This window comes from Pelodiscus sinensis, chromosome 12 (genome assembly GCF_052426305.1).
Source record: "Pelodiscus sinensis isolate ZL-2025 chromosome 12, ASM5242630v1, whole genome shotgun sequence".
In the NCBI taxonomy this organism is placed as follows: domain Eukaryota; kingdom Metazoa; phylum Chordata; order Testudines; family Trionychidae; genus Pelodiscus; species Pelodiscus sinensis.
In genome coordinates, this window is record NC_143063.1 from 30,629,591 (window position 1) to 30,646,787 (window position 17,197).

Genomic DNA, 17,197 nt, shown 5'->3' on the forward strand with positions numbered 1-17,197 from the left:
AAGTGATCTGTTTTATTAGTCATTATTAATTACAATTATTATTTAAAATAACCAAAAGTATTCTAGGCACGTTACAGTAACACGAAAAGAAAAGGCACCTGCCCAAAGAATTTATAGTTCATGGATTTTATCCTGTTCCCTTTGAAGTTAGAGGGAGAGTTACCAGTGACTTTAGAAAGGGCAACATTTTGCTAATTTCAAATATAACACAACAGGGCAACAAGTACAGAGGTAAAGGCATGCAATAATAAGATCAGATATAGACTGCAATATGCATGTATTGTGGTACTTTTAATAATAATTAAGAAATAATAGGTAAGAAGTTACAGTTGTAATTACTGTATTCATGGAAACAAGATGTTCTGATTTTTTTATTTCATTTGCACTTTCTTTGATTTGATTAGTAATTTCCAGATATGATTATTTTAAAAGACTTCAGTAAAATTATACTGAAAAGAGATTTAGAACATCTGGAAATCAAAACTTGTGCATGTGTTGGACCTGTTTCTTATTCTATTTTTGTTTTACTGTAAAATATGCATCATATGTTGTTTCAGGACAATATGAAAACAGATTAAAGAAAATAGAAATGAAGATACTTTTATTGATTTCTATTTCAACTCTTAATAATACTTTTCAATAATTCTTTGATTAGCATACTGAAAACACTCAAACTCAGACTGTGTAATGATAAGATAAAACAGGACATGTGTTATAAAATGGTTTTGTCCTTTTCAATACAAATTAAGCAACAAGATACAAATAAATCTTGATAAGGAAAATGCAAAATATTGTACTGCCTGTGCTATTTAATACCTAAAATACTTTTGACTTATAGACAAGAACTTTTAAAGTGCTTAAGGTAAGATATCCTCTAACCTCCAATTTTAATTATAATATTCCATGCCTGAGCTCAGGAATTTTATATTATGAGTTTGAATTTATTATATAAAGGACACAATAATATTGCTAAGAAAATAAGTTATGTTCACTTCTAAAAGTGTTTCTTTTTTCTTGTTTGCTGCAGTTATTTGTACGGTTTTTTAGTAGTTGAGCTTTAAGTGAAGCTCTGAAAAACAATGTTAGAATTCAAAATAAAGTGGAAGATTTTATTTTCAGGGTCACAAGTACCATAGCGAGATTTCTCTCTTAAACAATGACACTTAGTATCTGTGTAGTTCTATGAATACTTTTGAAGTGTCATATTAAAACCAATCTCTTGGCCTTCAGGCAAAGAGAAGCAATTAGTCTTGGAGTTGTGAATAAATAAAAATCCATTTATATACCCGTCCTTGACATGTACCTTGCAAATCTTAGAAACTTCATCTAGTGGGAAAAGAAATGTTAAATCATGAACACCAGTATTAATCATATTGCAATGCTGCTTCCTAAAACTGTTTAGTTTATATACATCTTTTAAGTATTAATTCATATGTATATATTCATACATATTGAAACATGACAACAAAGTGCCATTCACACAATTGAGTGAAAAGAAAGAAATGAGTGAGTGCATGCGGTGCTATATAGAACACCTTTAATATCGACTACAATAATATGGGTTAAAAAAAATCAAGAACAATGTCCCTTTTGAGACACCATGAAAACAATACAGTGTAATATGCACATCTTTTTCATTCTCAACTACTACTGTGTCTTTGCTTTGATCTAAAAAAATAAACCCAAAAAGCAAAACTCAATTCCTGTATGAGCCAGACATTTTATTACTGTGCAATACACTTGAATTATTACTTTTTGAGATGAGTTGGGACTGACTGAGGAAGCATTTTTTTCTTTCTGTTCAATAAAATATTTTAATTATTTGTTTCCTCTTTATTGGGCCTTGGTATAGAAGCACTATTTCCAGTTATGTTTTGATTACTGCTCATAAGTCTCATACTTACTTTATATTAGACCATAATATACAGATGAAATAAAAATTAAGCTTCCAAATCATATACAATTTTCAGGCTGTGCCTCACTGAGTATCTTATTTGGCTTGCCCTGCAAAAGAGGACTTAAAGTCTCAATGGGATTTTTTTCCCTCTCCTGAAACTGCACTTGTTGAACTGTTAAAGGGAAACTACAATCTTGCCCAATGCTATAGCAAGGCAGTTAATTGAAGATACTGTTATGCTCAGCAGGTTAGTTTCAAATGAAATCCCAACCTTTTGTGCTGGAGTTTCATAGACAATACAGACACTTCAAAAGTCAAAGGTGAAACTGTTGCCCTAAGAAGGGTACCTGAGCTGGTAGGATGGTCAAGGAAAAACAAATTTGAGTCTGTGCTGGATGCAAATCTCTCAGCTGACCTAGTTCTCATTCTCCTTTTCATTTCAGAAGCTCAGCTAAAAATCCATAAATTAAGGAAATTAACTGATGGAGCCTCCGGCATCTTTGTAAGCTATTTAAATCTTTAAATTTACAACATCTTCTGCATATATCAAGTAATTGAACTAACTGCAGGGATGTAACTTTAATGAGAAAATTTCCCTCTTCTGCTGCAGTTTGTACTCTTAAAAAAAAAACCACTACCCTTAGGAAAAAGTTTCTGTTTATTCCTGCCATGGAAGATAACTTTAAAAAACCACTCAATTTTAGGGGTTTCTGCTTTTTCTCACTTTGTTCTTGATGGTGCAATAATAAAGACATCCAGTTCCCACGCCTTCCTGCTCTGACCATAAATGTCAGGAAAAAGGACTAGTGTTAAGCCCAATGCTTCAGATTTTGCCTCTGACAGAGGAGCTCTCCGGTGAGGCCAAGCAATTCTGATTTCCCTTTAACCATGAAGTGGCCTGACCTTTGTAATAACAGCAAAAAAATAAATAATTACATAACTTTGCTGCACTTACAGTAGTTTACAGCTAGTAGGCGCTGAAGATCTAAAATGTACTTAATTCCAGTCACAGAGGCTGACATTTATTTCTAATATACAAACACACATACACACACACAAATATATCCTATTCTTACACTCTTAAGGTATGAAAAGTAATGATGTATTGAAAAAATGCAGAGGGGATGCAGGTCAAGGAAAGGTGTTCCTCTAGAGATCAATATGGCAGAGAGATGAACTGCAAAAATAACAAGAGGGTCGAACTGCATGAAATCACATAAATGAAACAAAGGAAACACAATTTGTTAAAAGTTTATTCACAGATCAACCTGATTTTAGGAAGAAGGGGCTGAGAAGGATGTTTTCATAGTGTTCAGTAGCCAGATGGATGATCTACAAAATTAAAAAAAAGAGATGATCCATGTAAATAAAATAAAAGAGCCATTTAAAAAAAAGTTTATTGCAGGATGTCTATCTAAGCTATTTATCTTATCTATCCATCTATCTGTCTATCTATCTTTGGTCTAGCCAAGCTCAATAGTAGGCAACTATCCCAAAATCCACATGCCATATTGGCCATCTGCAAATAATAGAATTAATAATAAATACCTTAAACCACCCGCACAAATGTTAAAAGTTTATTCAATGTAAACATCACCGTGGGAGAGGGGTGGGGGAGGTAGAGAATGCAGGTTTCCCTCTAGATCCATATCCCATATTGGGTTAGCTGCACACACAAAAAAATGCCGAAATGTATGGAACCAAATGAAGCAGCTTTTGTTAAAAGTTTATGGAGGATATTGCTGTGCTGGTTGAAGGGAGGGGCTGGGTGTGAGGTTCCAAAGGGGGAGGCACAGCGACGGGAAGCAGCAGCAGCGGCTGTGTTGTGGCCAAGCCAGCGGAGCGCCTGTGGAGCTGCCTGTCTGCCTGGGAAATCTTCATGGCAGACATCTCCATCTAGCCGTGCGCTATAATTGAAATGGCGCTTTTGGCCAGGGGCGGCCTGCCAGGGCGCTTTCTGCAATAGCACAATGCATGTCGATAGACGTCATTTGGTTTTAATGGCCTACAGGAAATTTGGCGTTTACAATGCGAGACATTAGCAAAGGGTGAAAAGGGAGAGAATGGAGGGAAAACGAGAAGGGGGGGGGGGAATAATTGCAATCCTCCACCCCCCAAAAAACCCCTCCTATCTGCATCTTTCATTGCTGTAGTTTTTTTTTAACTTGATCTAGTTTATCAACAAGTGCAGAGTGGGTGCTACCCTAATTGTAACAGAGGAGTCAAGAGATGTGAGAAACGTGCCCTGTGTTACTTATTTGGGAGCTGAAAATTTATGCCTAGTTGAAAGTGCCTGGGGAAATATTACATCAGACCAAATGACAATGATTAAAATCAGCTCCCCCCCCCCCTTCCTCCTTCTTCTTTTCAGTAAGTCTATTGAAGGACGTGACAGTGGCCTGATATTCCACAACATTAAACCGTTATCCCCCCAGCCCCGGAAGGAGAGGGGCTGGCAACCCAAACCGTTAGCAAAAGGATTCTGCAGCCAAGAAGAGAGGGGGGTTAGTTTGGGGAGGGGGGTGGGAAGTAGGAAAGTGGTGGGGGCTCGCCATCTGATTTTATTATTCTTATTAATTTTATTTGCAAAGGTGTTTTTTTTTTAAATCTGAAGATCTCCAGCCAAAGGAGGGAAAAATATCCAATTTTCATCGCAAAATTAGCTAGGGCGAGAGCAAAGAGCTGAGCTAATTGTAGCCTAATCCTCTGCCCTGGAGGCGTTTGCAAAGCCCTGAGCAAGAATTCGCTTTTTTTCCTCCTCTTTTCCCTTCCCTCTGTTATTTAGAGACGGGATTATTGCCTTTCTTCTCATAACAGCCTCGGCAGTTTCATTTTAAGGCTTTTTCCCCCCTCCACATACATACACACACACACACACACAAAATAAATAGAAGAAGCATAAAAAAGAGGGAGAGAGCGGGAGAGAGAAGAAGCAGCTTTAAAAATAATAATCACAGCAGGATCTAAGGAACAAAGATAGTAATAAAAGCAAAAAAACAAACCCATCAACACACAAACCCAACAGAGCCCAAAGCAAAAGGGGGGTTTGCAGATCTCTCTTCTGTGTTCAAGGTAAGAAAAGCTGCTCTGAACTGCTGTTCCTGTCTCTCCCCTGCATGGACTGGGGAGTGCGCATTGCATTGCATGGCTTTTTTTTTTTTTTTTTTTTTTGGAAAGTGCCTCTTCTTGAAACTAACTCCGATCTTGGCTCTGGAGAAGAGACCGAGGGTTTTTTTTAAAGCTACAGGATCCATTTTCATCCACCCTCCTTTGATAGCGCTGGCGCTCTGTGTGTGTGTGCATGCATGTGTGTATGGTTTGTTTCCTTTTTCTAAGGCATGGCCAGGTTGGCTGGAGCCCCGATGCCCGGGGTTCCGAGGCTGCTGCTGCCGCCCTAGCCCCAGCACTGAAGAAGGCAAAGGATCCGGGGGCAAAGCCACAGCGCGGAGGAGGCAGAGCTAATTGGGTCCCGGGCTTTTGAATGGTACACAAGGAGCACTGGCAACAATTGCACTTTCCAAAAGGGCAGCTGCAATAGCAGCCGCCGCTGCCACCGCGTTGTAGGGCTGGGAGGGGGAATCTGGGTTTTTTTTTGGGGGGAGGGGGTGTTATTTTTCCGTGCACTGTTTGTTGATGGAGGGAGGGGGATGTTTGTTTGTGGGGGCGCGGGGGTTGTTGACGGTGTTTGGTTTGGTTCCCCCTTTTGCTTTAAGAGGTGAGCCTCTTGGTTCTGGTGGAGACTTTGTGGGTCCGTCCTTTGGGGTTGTCTCTAGGGTGTCTAAACACAAAGGAGGAAGGCAGATGACAAAGCTTAGTATGGAAAACACGGGCGGTCTGTGAATGAAACTCTGGCGCCAGTCAGAGGGGAAGGCTTGATCTGGTGTAGACTTCAAACCACTCTAGGCTATAGTTTGCATTTCTGTTCCTACATGGAATGTGGCACACTTCTGCAGAATTAATACAGTCGTCTGGCTAGGGTTCACCACCATGGCTTGCACATTAAATAGATAGGATCGGAGGTGCGGGGCTTTCCCTGCATTCATCTAAGGCATCTCCTTTCTCGTTATGTGAGGATAAGTAAGGGACGCCATGTTGTGCTTTTTTTTTTTTTTTTGAATGTTCTTTGGGCATTGCTGTATATTTCAAACAAAAAGCCAGAAGTTTCGTGACCGGTGTGCAGGGCTTACTGGTGATTTCCCTGACCATCAGCAGGGAAAGGCATGTGTGGGTGACGTGAAACTCACACTAAATAGATTGGAGAGTGCTAGGAATGGGGGGAGGAGAGTGGCGAAAAGGGTTGGTTTGGTTTTTTTTAGCGAGAGCTCAACACGCTCTCAAAAAGTTTCTGACTTGACCCACTTGCTGGCCAATGTCCAGTGTTTTCTGAACCTGGGTGCAAATGTTTTATGGGCTTGTATTTTATAAGCGATTGGCCAAGGTTTTAAAGTAACCTGATCACTTCTTTGTCTTAGGTTTGTTTCACAAAATAAACAATCGGCTCCCAGTCGCCTAAGAGGCAGATTCTGGATATTATCATGTTTACGTGTTTATAGAGAGGAAGGCAATGCCAAGTCTCTTTAATTTTGACCCTCTGGCTGGGCTGACTCCTACCTCCCTGGAAATACAGACAGTGCCATGAAGCCACGAGAGTGCAAGGTTAAGTTCTTTAGCTGGTTATTCTCCAAAGTGCTTGAAATGGGGTGTCGGGCGGGGGGGTGAGGGAACTGAAACGGTGGTTTCACTTTTAGTGATATAATAGATCTGCTGTTAAAGAAAGAAAGAAAGAAAGGGGGGGGGGCGTCAACGGGAATCCAATAAAGGAACCAGTCAGAGAACAGATGTTGGTGCTGATCTCATTAAAGACGAGTCAGTGGTCCTGCAGCAGACTGGACTTTGTGCCTTTGATGCACACACAGCGAGCTGGCTGCATATGGGTTGAAAGATGCCCCCTTTCAACATCTTAGAAATAGTGAGCTGTTTCATGGCAAGTCCTTAAACCTGCAGTTTTCATTTCATGTCTTAAATGTGCATGAAGGAATTAAACTGCACGAGTGAATAACAGCATTAGTTTCAATTAATTTTTATCCTGGCAACAATAAACTTTAGAAACAAAGCGCTTTTACATCCTTAATTAGTCTTGGTTCCCATCTGTAGTCTTTTAAGTGTCTGTTTTGTGATTTAACTTTGTCCCTCCTTCAGAGCTGCTTTCTTTTTTAATTCTTCCCCTTTATTTCTTGTTATCCCTTCCAGACTGTTTCTTGTTTCTCTTCTTCAACCTTTCACCTCCCTTGTCCCAATCTCTCTGCCTTGCTCTGTGCAGTTTTTCTACTGTATTTTCTCAAAATCAACAGCAGTATTGGTTACCATGGCCCCAAGCTATGTGCAGAGGTGGGAAAGCTTCATCCGCCCAAAAGTTCTTACACTTTTGAAGTCTTTCTTTTAGTAGGATCTGACTGAAATGTATCATCTAGAGTGTGTATTAAATGAACAATATTCCTGTAGGCTTCAGAGCAAGAAAGGCAACACCCTGGAAAATTCTGCAGTCTTTCAGCATTCTCTGCCCTAGGGTGATAGCCCTGGGCATGGAGCTGAATGGAGCTCTTACAACTGCCTTCTGTTTACCTTTTATGGTTAAAATAACAGCTTAGCAAAGAAGCAACTTCATGGAGAAACGATTCAGTGAAATCATCTCAAGCTGTAGCAGCATAGCTAGTTTAATCACCCCTAGAGAGCTGAACAACTGTGAGCACAATGGGACACAAAATCATTTTGTGTGTAAATGAGCATGGCATTGTGATTATTTCACTTTGCATGGGCAAATAGTTTTTACAAGCAGTACTTATGCAGTTAGCTTAGAGAGGCAGAAAAAGATAAGCTGGCTCTGAAAAAATCTTGGTGTCTAATGTTTGAAAAACTAAATATTCAGATAATTTGAGAATCAGGCTCTATTGATTTTGCCTTTAGCAGCTTCCTGTGTTACTTATTAAAGCAGGGCTATTGGCTGTGCCACTAGTAGTGATGTTATACCCTTTTGTAGGCAGCTAAAGAACAGGGATTATTTTATATGGTTTAAAAATTGAATTTGTTAAAGTTTCTTCAATATTTACACTTCCAGTTTTAATTTTCATATCAGTGTTATAAAACACACAGATAAAGGCTTTCATGGGATAAATACCTTTAAGATCCAGCTCTGTACATTAAATTAATATATTACTTGCTATGATGAATTTTACAGTAGTTTATATTGAGAAATACATGCAAGAAGATAGTCAAAGTTGGATTAAGGAAACAGAAATATTTATTTCTAGGATTAATGGAAGTGCTTTTTACACCATAAAAAAGAACTGGCTTTTGTAGCTTTGTTAAACATTTGGGTTATTTTAGAATATTAATCTTTGTTAACTAAACAAACCTGTATTTCAGATCCCCTTCTGATTACCTCCACTAAAATAAAAACCTGAAATCCTTCAATAAGTATGAAAATCCATACAACATTGTGAACTATTTTAGTTTTCCAGTGATTTTCTATAATTAGGTGGGGGTTTTTCAGTGCATACTGTGGCTGAGTGATGCCAAAAGCAGAGATTGTTCAAAAAGTCCCTCCAGTGAATAGTATAAATTAAATATCTCTACTCTACTGTATGGGTATGGCCTCACAGAGAGTCTCAGACAGTTTGCAGATCAAGGCATTTGCTGATGTACCAACATTAAACAAAATCGTAAGAAAGTAGTAGTGTTTAAATATGCACAAATAGATTCAGATCACTTGATCTTTAGCTTTCTATGCATATTTTAAAACTGTAGTCTGCATTTCAGGACAAACGGTTAAATGTAAGACTTATTTCAAGTCTTACAAGTTCTTTGATTTCATTTAGAAATTGTAGGGGTCCAGATGAGCCCTAATTAGGCATATTTTTTGTAAAACTCCATGAGGTGTATTTCCAAGGCATCTGTCTCCTGCAAGGTCTGTACCTTTATCATTAGTGATAATACTTAGGGTTAGAACAAAGGCAGAGTTGACATGCAGCATGTAGCTACTGACCCTTACATTTATGAGAAGGAGTACAGAATGAACATGAGCTTGCAGTGCTCTTTGGTAGGAACACGTCCTTGTCTGTGTTGGTAGCCAGATAGAACATCCACAAATAGAGAACTGACTGCTAAAGTATTATGTTGCTTTGAAAAGTTAGTTGTTTTATTTGTGATATGGCGTATTTCCTAAAGATTGCTCGTAACAGGACCTTGTGGGAAAGAAGAAAGCAGCATCTTTAGTCATTAAAGGATTCAATCATTTTCCTTGAAGGTGGTGCTACAGTAAAAATGTTAATGCCAATTTCACATCGACTGACACAGAAGTTCTAGGACAGTGTTGATATTTTGTTCCGCATTCAGTGCAGATGTCCATTCTGCATTTGAAGAAAAAAGGATGTGGATTCATAATGGGGTGATGTATTTCTGTACTGGAGTAGTTTAAATTGTTCTGAAATACAATCTAAGATGTTGTGGTTTTCTTTGAAAGATGTCAAGATACATTATATTTGTATCCCCTTTCCATGTATTTTGGTAACCATGTTTTTTTTTAAATAATCTTGTCAATTACATGTTCACTGAATGGTTATGGCAAGCATATTGTGCAAAATGTTTATTATTAAAAGAAAGTAGAGGCTTAGCATTCTTAGAAATGTCAGCAAATTAACCTGGAAGAATTTGGACATTCGCTTTCTAACATTGCATATAAAGTGCTTATCAGATGTTAGGAAGAGCTTATATGTTTGGTAGCATGACTGCAAAACAAAATACCAAAAAAATTAGATTATATTCAGAAATGTTTTAACTATAATATTTTGCATATGTTATTCTACACATATTTATTTGATTTAATTCAGTTGTGTAAGACACATTGGTGTGTAAGAACTTCCAAAAGCTTGAATAGGTTTTTCATTTTTCATATATGTTACCTATAATTTTTAAACCAAGTATGTTGGTATCTAGAAAAGTTATCATCCTTTTCATATAAAACCTGAAGACATTTTTGGATATATTTTGTCCCTAGCAGTCCCTTCCACATCAAAGGAGTTTTTGAAAGTCTTTTAAATATTTGTTTTAGGTTAATAGAAGCAGAAATTCAGTGCATGAATTTGGAAATCAGGTACAAATATTTAGACTGAATTCCATTTAATTTCAGATATTGTAAAGTAACAAATACACACATTTTCATATGTATATTTCTGATTTCTAATGCTACATTTTATGGCATTTGTGAAACCTTTGTGTCATGAAAACTTCAGTAATTTTATATATATATATATATATATATATATATATATATATATATATATATATATATATTTGCTGCCATTGCTTCCAGCTATTAATTTTCTTCAGTTTGAAAGCTTATTAGTCCCTTGTTATATCGACTATTAAGATGTAACCAATACTTATCAATTTATTTTGTAGTTATTAAAAATAAAATCTATTTTTCATAGTTTGATGTGAAATTTACTACATGTATAAACTAAATGCCTTAGGTGCTGAGGAAATCACTAATTTAGAGGTGTCTCGTTACTGAGACAAACTTGCAAAAACCCCTGAATCCCAATTCACAAATTGGTTATTCGTTTGTCAGGGGATATTTCACATCTAACACATAAGCCCGCGACCTTTAATTAGAATTTTGCAGTTTGTTTTATGCCCCTTGAGGCTGACACCTTGAAATTTTTTTTCTTGATTTCTTATTGCTAATAAGCATCTTTCTCTTCCCCTCTGGTACTTTGAAGAAAATGATGCAAATACACTTAATTACAGTGGTGGCAATAATTTGTTAGCTGAATATGTGATCAGGCAGATGCAAAAATGATCTGATTAGATCTGTGATCACACTAGAAATAAAGGTAACACACAGTTACATTTAAGAGAAACTGTTCTTTTTTGTCTTCCATTTCCAGGAGGGAAGAAGCATGTCCCGTCTTTCTCTAACACGGTCCCCAGTTTCTCCCCTGGCTGCTCAAGGAATTCCTCTCCCAGCTCAACTCACCAAATCCAATGCTCCTGTGCATATTGATGTAGGAGGACACATGTACACCAGCAGCCTGGCTACCTTGACAAAGTATCCAGATTCGAGGTAAGACCTGTGTTTTCAAGCTGTGTGGCTATTTCTTTTCGTTGCTTGGAAATATACATTTACCTGTGAGGAATATTTGGATGTAAAACACAATATATTACATATTCACAACTTATATGCAATTCAGTCTCCAGTTGCTCCATTAACCTCACTAGAGTTCTACAGGAAAAAAAGATTGCAAACTGTATGTATTATTTGGACAGTCCATTCATTTTCTTTCTCAGCCTCTTCCCCACCATACTGCTGTGTTTTAAGCACCTGTTGATGTGACTGTCCTATAATATTCACCACTATATAAATTGGTTTCTTTATTTTAAAACAACCTTTGGTTCAAAAATAAACAAGCCTGTCTTTTATGGGGGTGCTCACAGGTATATTTTATCAGGCAGTTAAAGCCTTAACAGAGGTGCAGCGGTGTAGGTTGGTAGAATTTTTAGCTGATGTGTACCCACTCATTCAACAGGATTGACACTAGTTACTCATTGTCAGCAGAATGCCTAGCACACAATGTATTTATTTGCAACTGCACGTCAGGTCAAAGTTGTTTGTAGTTACCGCATGCAGATTAGTTACTGTACATGCAGCTACTGGTGTGTCTGGCGATGATTATGTAATCTGGCCAGTATTTTAAGGCAGTAGAAATTGCAAAGATATGCATATATAAACCTCTGTAGTATTCATTTGGGGCCTTATTTTGTGAGGTGTGTAGCACTATGCAAGGTGCGCATTGGAGGTGCTCAGCACTTTGGGCCGTAGGGTGGCAACTGAAGAATATCAGTGATTTAAGAGTTAAAAGCATTTTTGTCAGAGTATCTCAAAAGGGATATTTGTTAGCTTTAGATTTTTAATGAAATCCACCAAAATTAGTATTCTGAGATTGAAGAATAACAGATTGTGTTTATTCTGTGCAAGGGTCAAATGCTTCACATCTAAATAACAGGAAGTGTGAGATGTACAGTACAAGGTGTTTGGTCACCCTGGCTAAAGAAAGCAGTTTTGATTCAAATGCAAACCAGGAATCAGGTCAACAGTGTAGTTGTCAGAGGTTCTGCTGGCAACATGACCTGTATTTCTGCAAAGAGACAGCTTTTTCAGTATAGAGGTACTGTATAAAGCTACATTTTTGTTTAAGTATTTTCCCGTCAGAAGAACTGGGGATTTTTGCATTGATTTGGCAGATTCCCAAGCAGTAAATGACATTTATGGAGACACCTTGAAATGCTTCTGATGTCATAAAGCATATGGCTGTTATTTCAGTCCAAGACTAGGTAGTGCATTGAAATGGTCCGTAGGAAAAAAAAAGCATTAATTGAAATGCCAATATTTTAAAATTAGGCAAAATACATGATTTTTTGGGAGACCATCTACTTCAAGATTCAGTCAAGTATTTAATTGCAAGGAAGAAATCTATCCATGGAGGAAAATTTATAACAGAAAAACAGATGGATGTTTCACAGAATAAAGAAAATACAGCGAATATGCAGCAGTTGCAGTGAAATAGCACATCTGCTTCCACATTAAAAAAATCAGTGCTGACATTTTAGAAAATATGCCCCCATATCAGAGTTATTTAATAGAAACATCAATGGTATAACTTGCAAAATATAAATACGTTTAAAATAAATCCCCAGATTTTATTCAGGAGTTTTGGTTTATAATACAGACTTGTTACTTCAAACAGTTGAAACAAAATAAGTGTATTCGTTTTGATTTTTAAGCTGCAAGTACAAAACAGTTATTGGTACTAGTGTATTGTGTTGTGCATTGTCTTGCATTTGTATGTGTTGTGTTATCTATTATGTCTTGAACTTGCAAACTCTTTTTCAAGTAGTTCTTGCCCATGGGTTCAGTGAATCTACTCATGTGAGTAGATGTTTGCAATACTAGACCCTTAGATTGTAAAGTTTGAGTAACATCATACAGTCAGAAAACCAAGAAGAGTGGATATGTAGTAAGGAAGTGTTAGAGCACACATTTTATATTTAAAAAGAGACAGATTCAGGTTATTTTATTTAATTTTGCTAGTGGGATTCCTGCAATCATTCGTTAGTTGACATGAATGGTTACCCCAGTCCTTACTCAGAAGGGCCTGCTTTCATTCCCATTGAATCCAATGGCAAAACGCCCAATGATTCAGTGTTCTGGATCCTCAGTAGTGTTGGAATAAATTAACAAAAGCTTTTGTTTTCATTGACCTCTAAAATATCTTCCAGGAGGTAATAAACTGCCTTCACAATTATCATGGATGAGAGAGAGATTTTCGGTCTTAAGCGGGTGTAGGAGAAAAGGATATATGTTACTGGGTGAGACAGCTGGGAATAGTGAAAAGTGCAATTAGCCCACTCTGCAAAGATGACATGCGTAGCCACAGATGGAAGCAAGCTATTTTCATGTGCACACAGAGCTTTTTGGATTATTTATTCAGGGTATTAAATTCTTTACATTTTGGTTATCAACATTTCATAAGAACTTCAAGTATTGTAGAGTAATCAAATCGTATAGGCCCGGGTTCAGCAAAGCACTTAATTGTGTGCGTAAGTCCTTTGCCAAATAGGCTTGGCTATGCTTTGCTGAATCTGAGATGCAGTTGTAGAAAAGAAAGTTGCAGCATCCTAAAAATTAAAGTGTAGGAGATAATCTTCATGTATATCTATATTACATTATTTATTTGCTTTTGCTGTGTGCTTGTAAATCTAAATATACATTTTTATTATTATTTGCATACATCTACACACTTGTGTGACACACCTCATATTAATGGAAAATAGAACAATAATTCAATTATATTTATTCGTCAGTTGTTCTTATAATTGGCCTGGTCCTGCAAGGTCCCAAACAATTTCAGTTTGCATTGGCTTCACTGGCAGTTGAGCATTCTCAACACCTTGCAAGATCTGGCTTAACAAGAACAACTATAGGAATGGTAAGTTCCTGCCTATACTGGCTTTTCAGTCACCCTTCTAGTATGATATAAATTACACCTGACAGCAGACAGCGTGATACATTTCTCATTGTAATTTGTTAGGATTGACCATGCTCAGCCCACTCTTGGCTTTTCTGTGTTCTGCCATTCATAAGTTATGTGTTTCAGCTGTAATTCATGAAAATAAAGAGGCTGGTTCTCCAACCATGACTCATGTGAGTAGTCAGTGATTTGAAGTAGTGAATGATTTGAAGTCGGTGGGCCAAATTCTGTACTCAGTTATCTCAGCGTAATTTCAGAGTGACTCTTAGGGTGTATCTAGACTACAGGGATTTTTCGAAAAAAGTGGCCTTTTTTTGAAAAATCGTTATCTGCGTCTAGACTGCCACCGTCTTCTGTTGACAGTCAATTGAAAGAATGCAGTGGTTTTGTCAACCGTGGAAAACCTCGTTTTACAAGGAATAAAGCCTTTTTTCGGAAGTGCGCTTTCGAAAAAAGGTGCTATGTAATGCAAACTGTGCTTTTTCGAAAGAGAGCATCCAGACTGCCTGGTGTTCTCTTTCGAAAAAGTGGCTTGCTTTTTCCAACGTACTGGTTGTAGTCTACACGCTCTTTTTTGAAAGAGGGTTTTTAAAAAAAATCTTTCGAAAAAGCCTCTTTTGAAACAGGTGTGTAGTCTAGACGTAGCCTTAGAGTCTTTGGTGTTTATCTCCGCACAACTAGGAGAATTTACTCCAGAGAGTGCGTTTTCGTGAGTAAAGGTTGCAAGAGGTTAGCCACATCTTTTTCTGCAAACCTGCTTGGGCTACATCATGATGCACTCCCCACAAGGGAACTTATTTAGTTACGCTATAGAAACAAATTCCTCCATAATGAAGTTTAACGCACATGTGCCATGACCTGCTCTTCTGTATCAGCTGTGTGAGTTAAAGAAGATAAAGGAGATGGAGCACTTAACTAGTGTGACAAATGGAAAGCTAATTAAATGGCCACTGTAAATGATTCAGTCTATGTCTGTATTTCTCACTTCAATCATTATAGCATGATATATATTTTTTTTTCTGACAGAAATAATGTATAAAAGATATTTTGGTCCTTCCAAGAATAAAGGCAAAGATTCTGACTCACCTGTCATATCTCTCTCATAGATCTGTGCCAGCATGCCAAAAAAAATAAGAAACACATATATGACAGTTATGTGTAAAATTATCTCAGTCTCTCCATTATTAATCTGTTTTAATGGACAGTTACAATGTAGAGGCATGATCCTCTATTCCTTGCAATCCTTTTCCTCTGAACTTCATCGAAATATAGAGCTTTGGATGTGCAAGGAGATTCACATTCTGCCTTGGCTGGATCTGTATACCGGATGTGTCAGCTCAATTTTATTCCATTTATTTATGTTTAATACATGCTGAAAAAGTCTTAACCCTGGTAATTTTAAGTTACAGAATTGCAAAAAAAAGACACTCTTGTGCAATCTCTCAGTCCATGTCTCATATTTAAACAAAGAAAACAGACAAGTTAATAATATTTGGCAGCCAGGTTCTCTAGAAATTTCATTCATGTTTTCACCCAGACTATCTCTAACACAGTCCTCTTACACATTGACACTTGAATACAGATTTCCCTGACAGACTGCAAAGGCTCTGGTGACTCTAGCACACCCATAAAGTGAACTGAAAATGATATATATGTATGTATCTAATAGGATGGGATAGTTCTTTTAAAAAAGAAAAGTCCCTTATTGTATATCTATTATTGTACATACTGTCACAACATGTGCACACGATGCATAAAAAAGCTGCCAAATACTTTAATGGAGCAGTATTAGAGCCCAAATCCATATGCAGATAGTCAAAATCTCAAAGTTTTTACTGATTTTTCCCCCCCAGTGGAAATTTTAATTTTTTTTTAAAAGGAAAGATTTTTCCAGAAAAGTTGTCTTATTTTGTGACCAAATTTAATATTTATCTTCTAGAATAGGAGTGTATTCTTTGAGCTAAATATATATACCAGAAATATCCTTAGATAATTAAGATGTGTTGTATATCCTTCCAGTAAATATATGTTTTGTTCTTTTAGCTTAATACATTAAAAGCTCTTAGGTTTTCAGTAGTGTTCGTTTTGTGGCATAAATGAAGGAACGTCTGGAAATAATGTAAAGCTGAGTTACAGCAAATTTACGTGTCGGTGTAAGTGGGAATAGTGTGTAGCTCTCTCCTCTTAGCTAAAGCCCTTTGTGCTTCTTTCTCCCATAACCACATACAGTCAGAAGGGAGTGCTAGCGTCAGTTTCTAATGTTGTGGTTTTTCATTGGCTTTGTCCCAATCAGTGCCATGTAGATGTGGTGTAGGATATATTTTTTACATATTTTTCTCATTTGAGAATCTCTCACATTTTATCTCTCTCAACCATTTTAGTGTCATGTGATGGTTTACGTGCTAATCTGAAGTCACGTTTGGACATTCTTGCTGTGTAAACTGAAAATGGTAATTACATGCAATTAGCAAACACTGAAACACTGTACTATATATGGGCAAGTAGACTGAAATTCACCCTATCCCAGTGTCGGGGGCAGAGATGGAATTCAGTCCCTACCCTATGAGCAGTCTGTGGGGCTAAAACTCAGAACCTTTGAGACCAATACTCCAGTCGTAGGTTAGAATGACATCTGCTACCCCTATGTACCTTCTGAGCAGTGGTTCTAGGCTACTGGAACATCATGTTTATGAATACTGTGTTTCTTTCCTGGCTATTCCTCCCTCCACGCAAGTCCACCAGTGCACAAACACACAGTATGCATGTGGCATTTTGTTCCTCCTCGGAGCTCACACCTCTCCCCCAGGCGAACCCATTAATTGGCTTAAAATGAGTAAAGAACTTTAGGCTATCCATCCACACCACTGTGAATTTCACCTTTAGTGAGTTTTCCCATTTTAGTCAATGATACAACTCTCATTCAGTTCAGTGGAGCAGAATTGGGCTTCTACTCTGTATGGGTTCGTATCATACTATTATAATTCAATGGGCAAACTTTTTTATGAGTTTGGTCCAGCAAGCTTATATACCTGCAAAACTCCAAAACTGGAATTTTGCTTTTGCATGGACTTCATGCTCTTTATTTTGAATATGTATTATGAACTTAAACCTCATGAACTTAAAATATCCTTTGGGTTTTTGCTTTAAAGTGAATTTCCAGTTACTTTCTTCTTCACATCTGTTTTCCTCCATTGATTAATTTCCAGCAGAATCC

At 37.4% G+C, this 17,197-nt stretch overlaps 1 protein-coding gene and 1 long non-coding RNA gene across 10 annotated transcripts in view; one reads left to right on the forward strand and one right to left on the reverse strand.

The window, feature by feature from the left end:
• Positions 1-3,132: 3,132 nt before the first annotated feature.
• LOC142831065 (uncharacterized) lies at positions 3,133-4,325 on the reverse strand. The gene is made up of 2 exons (XR_012906682.2): positions 3,446-4,325; positions 3,133-3,229 (listed from the first exon to the last, which is right to left on the reverse strand). It is a non-coding gene; the product is annotated as an uncharacterized LOC142831065 (long non-coding RNA).
• A 425-nt stretch (positions 4,326-4,750) lies between these two features.
• KCTD15 (potassium channel tetramerization domain containing 15) overlaps positions 4,751-17,197 on the forward strand; it is a 60,180-nt gene continuing 47,733 nt past the window's right edge. Inside the window, exons 1-4 of one of the 9 annotated variants that reach the window (XM_075940094.2) lie at positions 4,751-4,969; positions 6,370-6,553; positions 10,005-10,046; positions 10,843-11,018. In XM_075940094.2, coding sequence (XP_075796209.1) covers positions 6,533-6,553; positions 10,005-10,046; positions 10,843-11,018 — 239 coding nt within the window. In that variant the 5' untranslated portion in view covers positions 4,751-4,969; positions 6,370-6,532. Of the gene's footprint in view, positions 4,970-5,076; positions 5,382-5,597; positions 5,613-6,369; positions 6,554-9,200; positions 9,342-10,004; positions 10,047-10,842; positions 11,019-17,197 lie in introns of those variants that run through there. The other 8 variants (XM_006113819.5, XM_025180082.3, XM_014568901.4 and 5 more) reach the window with 8 other exon arrangements.